Source organism: Charadrius vociferus, unplaced genomic scaffold, assembly GCF_000708025.1.
Source record: "Charadrius vociferus isolate BGI_N301 unplaced genomic scaffold, ASM70802v2 scaffold347, whole genome shotgun sequence".
Classification (NCBI taxonomy): domain Eukaryota; kingdom Metazoa; phylum Chordata; class Aves; order Charadriiformes; family Charadriidae; genus Charadrius; species Charadrius vociferus.
The window spans coordinates 1,298,645-1,305,907 of record NW_009649306.1 but is presented as its reverse complement, the minus strand read 5'-3'; the positions used below and the strand labels follow the sequence as shown (position 1 = coordinate 1,305,907).

The window sequence follows — 7,263 nt, the reverse complement described above, 5'->3', positions numbered from 1 at the left end:
AGCAAATAACAAAACTGAGATGCTAAATCTGCAGTAAGTTACAGAAGATAGCAAAATTCAGAAAAGCTTTGTTGACTAGGTCTAGCCTTTTAGCCACATTCACAGATTGTCTACTATTTCTTGTAAACTATGGGTGGTTAGTACTAACTAATATGTCAGCTAATATTATTATCTGGAAAATATCCCAATTTTATTAGTTGTGTTTTAAGGAAGTGGAATGGATGCTCTAATGAGTAATGCTCTTGTTGATATTTTTGTAAGGTTTGATATCATTGGACTTTCTCCAGATTCACAGGAAGATGAAGCTGGGATCAAGCAGGCGGCTGAAAATGGTATGCTTAGGAGTACTTTGTATGCCTTAAAAGTACTTCCATGTGTTCTTAAGAATTAATTATGAGTCTGAAACAGATTTTCCAAAGACAAAATTGTTAGAGAAAGTAATATGTATATTTTGTATTATTGCTAATCAAAGTTTACTGAAGTACATAGGTTTTTTTTATGTTTGGTTTTTTTTTTTTTAAACTTCCTGAGTATGTAGAGTAATTCACCAGTACAAACACTTCATGCTCTCAAATATGAAATGTACATGGGAGACAGTGTACTTGCTTGTTCAGGTTTTTATAAGAGCTTCTGGGTAGCATGGCAGGTTAGAGCTGCACTAGCATCCACTTGTGATGCTGGATAGTTAGAAGAGGATACCATCTGCCTGGCAGTGAGACTTTTGCAAGACTGACTTGCATGTTTTTCTCTTTGGAAATGGTACAGTGGTACTGGAATTGCCGATCGTGCTCTAGATCTTTTGATACTTTTTAATGTATAGCAGATTAAATTTTCCTTTTATTAGCTTTCTGTTAACATCATGGAGAAGGTCTCTTTCCTCTTCTAGACTTTCTACAGAATGGAGTGGTTTTTAACTAGTAGCCTTTATTTATATTGCAGTTAAAGCACTGATAGATCAAGAAGTGAAAAATGGAATTCCTTCTAATCGAATCATTCTGGGAGGCTTTTCTCAGGTAAGGCATGGTTGGAAAGAAATGTGTCTTTTTCTAGGGAAGTAACCTAGCTTTCCTAAGGTGGGAAATCCAGACACTTGAATGGAAAAGAGCTAATGTTAGATGCTTCTACAGTTATAAGATGTCAGTTTTCCTTTGCCTTAGCAAATTAAGTCTTTCAGTTTTATGCAAATAATTACTATTCACTACTATTCTATATGAACATGCATGTAGAAACAAGGTACTAAAATTAATAGTCTATTAAAAGTCTTTATGAATGTAACTTCTGTAGCTTTGCTTGCAAATCTTGCTAATATTTTTAATTTAATTTGGTAGATATTTGATGGTCTGGATTTATTTGGGAAATTCTTCCCTTCATACTTGTAAGACATTTGCAGTAGGTAGATTAATAGTCTTATTGGTCCATACACCAACTCTTCAGTATGCATGCAAGTAAATGAATATATTAAAGTAGCAATAACACTGCCTGGAGTGATAGTGCTTTTTTAATGATTTGTTTGTTTTTTTTTTTTCCCAGCTGTTAGCTACAGTAAATTTCTTGTTTTACTTCTGAATTGATCACATGGACTTGGGGGGGGAGCAAAATAAATGCTGTACAGGAATACTGGTTTCAGTGTTGGTTCTAAGGAAGAATAAGTTGGAATGGAAAAAGACCTTTAAAGGAGAAACCAGAGATCTTGAAACAAGCATGAAAAGGAACGTTACCATCACCATTCTAATACTTATATCACTTTATCTTAGGGAGGTGCTTTATCGTTGTATACAGCTCTTACAACACACCAAAAATTAGCAGGTGTTGTAGCCCTCAGCTGTTGGCTTCCCCTGCGGGCTTCTTTTCCTCAGGTATTTATGCTTCTTTCATAAGCTAATTTGCACTTGGGGAACAAGTAGATCTGAAGGTTGTATCTTGTGCAGGAATTAGTGGCCATCATTGTAACTGAATATGGACAGTTGTTTGAGAAGTTTTTGAAATAGGCCGTGGAGTTTTAGAGTTTGGCAAGTAGGGAAAATGAGGAAATGCTCACTAGCTATCTCTGCTTAAAATGGCATTCCTAGGAAACTTAAAGGATACAGCAAATTTTCCTTGAAGATGAATTTTCTATTTGCCATTTGTTCCATCTGCAAGCCACTACCTTATTAGAGACTAGGTATTTAAACCAAGTATATTTTTTTTTTCTTTTGGCCAGAAATCATGTTATTCTGTTCTGAAATTAGTGCCAGAATTTTATTTGCAGGTTTTTGAATTTAATGTGTTGTCAGGCACAGAGCTTACCTCCTAAGGAGCTTGCAGACTATACATGGCATTTTTTCCCTTCAGAATTCAACTTACTTGTCATGCCACAGGGCATAGTGGCATGGGGTTATTTTATCTTGAAGATGTTAGCCTTACTTCCACTTACTGTTTCTCTTCTCCCCTCTAATTCTACCCCTAACAGGGCCCTATTAGTGGTGTCAACAAGGACATTGCTGTTCTTCAGTGCCACGGGGACTGTGACCCATTGGTTCCTTTAATGTTCGGTTCTCTCACTGTTGAGAAGCTAAAGAGTATGATAAATCCAGCCAACGTAACCTTCAGGACTTACTCTGGCATGATGCATAGTTCCTGTATTGAGGTAATTTTCATAATAGACAATATTTTAGCTGGGTGTGGTTAATTTTTTTTTCCCCTCAAAACAAATATGTATTGGGTTGGATTTTTTTGGGGTTGGTTTTTTTTTTTTGGTGGTGTGTGGTTTTTTGTTTGTGTGTTTTTGGGTTTTTTGTTAAAAAAACAAGTGCTTGATGCTACTGACTTATTTTAGTGAGTAACTGAATGCCTGGCTGAAAAAGCATCCAAAGCAAAAGTTTATATGACTAGTGGGAGCTTCCTCGTAAGATTGTATTTTTGAGACAAGGCTAGTTGGTCTATAAAATACTCTCCCCCTCCCACCCCCCTAATTTTTAGTATTTGTGTACTAAAAAAAAATAAATCACTGAGTTGGAAGGCATATTCTCACAGCATAAATCCAACTTGATATTTTGGAGAGAAGAATCCTGTTAGTTCTATGGATTCTTATTGAAGGAATAGGCAGGGAGGGTTGATGCTACAAGAGAAACAGCCTCAGAACCTATATTTATGGTTCTGGCTCAGCAGGCAGCCTAGCTGATGTAATGGGTTGCTGCTGCCAGAAAGGGGTGGACTAGTTCCCTCTGCTTGTGACCTTGTGGCCCTCTTTTCCTTGCACCAGCTCTGGAGCTGATCAGAAACTTCTTTGAACCATTTGAACTTAGTAAAATGGCAAAAGCTGCTGGCTTCAGTTTTTGCAGCTGTAGTGAGTTGAAGCATCAGAACTCACACCAAGTAAATGGTAGGAGCAAGAAACAGAAGAGGAGGCAAGGAATACGTGCCATTTGTCAGCAGCAGTAACTTTGTTAATTTGGATTGCTGCATCTTGTGGGAACTGTACCTTTGGACAACCTCTTTGGGATGTTCACACATTGAGTTTAGGCAGTAACAGCATTGAGTTGTCGCACAAATATATTAATGTGCTCTGTCTTACAAAAAATATTAAAATGAAATTATTTTTAACGTGGATTGGTTTCCCGGTCTAGTTTGCTGTATTGCTTTGCCTTAAGGAAGGAATTTGAACTGAATGGTTAGGAGGGGGAGTTGCTGGCTTTTCACACTGCTACTAACTTGCAAAAGTTTGAAGTATACAGGAAGCTATGGCCTTAGCTACATTCAAATTCTATCCATGCTCAGCCTGATGCTACTCAGATCAGTTGGTGATTAATGTGTAAACTTGCCTACTCAACTTGAAGGAGAGAGAGAAAAAGTAGTCTTTGCTATTTTTCTTGTATTGTAGCCTCTTCTGAGTGCATAGCACCTTGAAGAGTTACCATCCTTGCCTTGTGTGCAAAGTGGTATGATTTTATCAAGTAACTAATTAGTCAATATTTGTAACCCAGCTGCTAATTATAACTGAAATGTTGAAATATGATTTAGTGTAGCTAACTGTATATTAGCAGGGAACTTCAACTAATACATACTTTTATCTTTAAACAGGAGATGATGGATGTAAAACAATTCATAGACAAACATCTACCTCCCGTAGACTGAAATGATATGAGAAGCCTTCTATATAAATGCACCAGCATCAACTGTGGTAGAGTGTTAATCTTTTCATATCCCTGATAGGAAGCATTATTTCTATACCTGCAGTGTTACTACTGTGTTGCAAATTTATACTTAGGACGAGGGTTGAATAATACACATGTAAGAAACAATAATCTTTTTAGTATTAATCATCCACTGGTGGGACTGTATGAATAAGGCAGCTAGGTAACAATGACAGAATGTAACCTAAGCATACTGTTTTAAGACATCTGATTTTTTTTGATTGCAGAATTTTAAACTATTTGTACAAGTAACTAAAAACTAAATTTAAGCGAGCAACATAAATGTGACCAGTTTAGTTATACTTGAGACATGATTCGTTCTTCATACTCATTGGAAACATACTAGAACATTACCTTTATGTAATGGATGCATAAAGTACACAACATGTAACATAGTGGCCATATGATTATAGAATAAATGTTACCAAGGACAAAGCTTTAAATATTACATGGTTATTGTACTCCAGATAAGGGGTGTGGTTCTCCTAGAATGGCTAGAAGTCAGCAAAGGTATTTCTTATATTTAAACCACCTCAATTTTTAACTGTTTTCATATAGGTAGATATGGTGGAAATTCTAAAGGGACTCATTCCTTGTTAGACCGTCATTTGTTGTTCATTGTCTTTTTTTTTATTACTGTAAACTCACGTCAAATGCTGACTTGGAATGGAATGCTGAAGAAGGGCATAGGATTGATTCAAGTTTCATTTAAAAATATTCATACTGAATATTTATCTTGTGCTTTAGTCTTTATAGCTTTCATTTGTGTAGAAATGTTGATATATTTCACATGAGCAGTTACAGCATATAATTTTGATTTTCCTGTCTGCTTTGGAGTAACTAACTGAAAACAACACAGCTGTGTAGTTTTGTGTATTGTTGAAGTCTCATCTGTAATAGACATTGACTAATTGGAATTATTTTTTAAATAGAAATATAAGTTCAATTGGGATATAACTTAAACTTTAAATTGATACCATCTAATACTTTCTTTTATTGCATGTTGAGACTTGATTTTTTTCTGAAAAAGAACAGATAACTTTATTTTCAACTAGATCGCTCTATATTTCTCTAGATCAGTATAGCCTAGGAATATGAAGATCTACTATGGGGAAAAAATTAATCTACAAGATACAGAATGTCTCTTCTTTCAGAAGCTTAAAATTCTAGAATGCACTGGGTTACAGAAATTGATGCACACTCAAGAGCTTTTTGCAGTTAAGAGCCATAATTTACTTCTGGGAACAGCTGTTCTTCTGTAGAGTTCGGAGTCTGTCACTGCACTAGGAATGTTTGAAAAATACACTACAGTTTTTAGTACATAATATACTCTATAACAATGTTCTATACTCTAATATGTTTGCAAGCAAAAAAATATTCTTGTTTTGAATGCATCTGTCATATCAGCACTGCTCTTCATACCTGCATTTAAGGTACCTTCTCCTTTCCCAGCTTAATCCAGCGGTCCCTCACAGTGTATATGGATTTACATCCAAGGCATCTGCCAGTACAGATGCATAAATGGGGAATTACGCCTTTATATCCCTTCTTTAACACAGCTGCTGCTGGAAATTTGACTTGTTCACCTACTGTGTGTTCTCAGTTTTCAGTGTTTTTTTCATATGTATTGCACTTCATTTTTAGGAAGCATTTTTTCTTTTCTAATCCACTTCCTCTGGATTATTAAACATCTCTTAATATGTAAAATTGAAAAGGAGTTTCTTTATAAATGGTATTGAAACACTTTTTAGATGTTCTATCTGTGTGGTTGAGAGGGTATGTCTGTTAACTTTGAAGTTTAATTAGTCTTTTCCCTCAGTCACACTGTTCTATAGATCTGCCAATTTGTCTTTCAGTTAATTTAGTTCACAGAAGAAACCATAATATTCTTATTGTAGTTGTGCCAAAGTTCTATTGAGAAAACAGTATGTCCTAGCTTGGAGTTATTCCCAAATTGCATTAGCTAATTTTGCAGTCCTGCTGAATTGCAAACTTGGTAAGCAAACTATATGTTATTTCTTCTAGTTATTAGATTTATCCTCATTCCCCTGTTGTCTAAGTAATTCCCTGAATATTGGCATGTTTCCAAAGTTCTGCACAAGCTTCTGTTTTTCTCCTTTATTATTTTCTTGTTCTGTTTTTAAATTGTTTGGTAATGCTGTTCAGTTGTCTTGTTCAATTTCTAATTGACTGTGTGCTCATTTCACATATTCTTTCTTCTGTTAGAATGAATTTAAAAAAATATTTCTAAGATGATGAAATGAGATCAGTCCTAGCTTTAGTCTGTGTTAGCTTCATAACGTTTTCTTCAGTTTGGTGAACTGTGTTCACAGCTTGTGGTCAGTTTCTGGTACCTAATGTGTTTTAATCCAAGTCAGTTTCAACTGCCCTCTCCATGATGCTTTCAGATGTTTTTCTAGAAATGCTTAATGTGTTAACTCTGTTCACATATTCAGCTATCGTAACAAGATTTTTTCATACTGGTGTTTTGTCACTTGCTTTTTCTACAAAGAGCTGTGTTACCAAAGTAAATGTAAGTAAATGTTGTGACTTATTCCAGATTTCTATATTCTAGGAAGAATTCTTCCCCTCTGGTTTAGTTTGGGTTTTTTTGCAGGATTTTTTTTTTTTTGTGGATGTTGTAGTTGGGGTTTGCTAAGGGGCCCAGAAGCTAAAGGAAACTTCAAGGATGTATTTGAAGCCTCTCCTGTGTCCTCCCATATTACAGTGGGTACCTTGAGCTCCTGTCTTTTGTAACTTCCCAGCTGGTTGGAAAGCTGTATGTATGATCTTGTAGCGGAATGTTTTCACTACCTGAAGTGATTGGATGTTGGGATTGTTGTCATAGTTGCATGTATTTTCAGGCTGAATGATAGCTCGGTCTGGTGTGGGGGTTTTCATAATATTCTATTCAAATTGAGAAGTTGGACTGTCAGTGTTGTAAATGTGAATGTCCTATCCTTATAAACTACTGTTTGACACTGCCAAATAATTAAGTTGATTTTTTTGTAACGTTAGACTTTCCCCAGAAGGGTATGATGTCTGTCAAACTTGCGATAGCATTGATAGGAAAATAACTTGTTTGCAGATC

At 35.6% G+C, this 7,263-nt stretch overlaps 1 protein-coding gene across 2 annotated transcripts in view; it reads left to right on the top strand.

Moving 5' to 3' along the window:
* Positions 1–4,506, top strand: part of LYPLA1 (lysophospholipase I) — a 9,666-nt gene extending 5,160 nt beyond the window's left edge. The window contains exons 4-9 of one of the 2 annotated variants that reach the window (XM_009889187.1): positions 262–332; positions 940–1,013; positions 1,755–1,856; positions 1,989–1,996; positions 2,461–2,626; positions 4,060–4,506. In XM_009889187.1, the coding sequence (XP_009887489.1) occupies positions 262–332; positions 940–1,013; positions 1,755–1,856; positions 1,989–1,996; positions 2,461–2,626; positions 4,060–4,113 (475 nt within the window). In that variant the 3' untranslated portion in view covers positions 4,114–4,506. Of the gene's footprint in view, positions 1–261; positions 333–939; positions 1,014–1,754; positions 1,857–1,988; positions 1,997–2,449; positions 2,627–4,059 lie in introns of both variants that reach the window. The other variant, XM_009889186.1, reaches the window with a different exon arrangement.
* Positions 4,507–7,263: the final 2,757 nt, after the last annotated feature.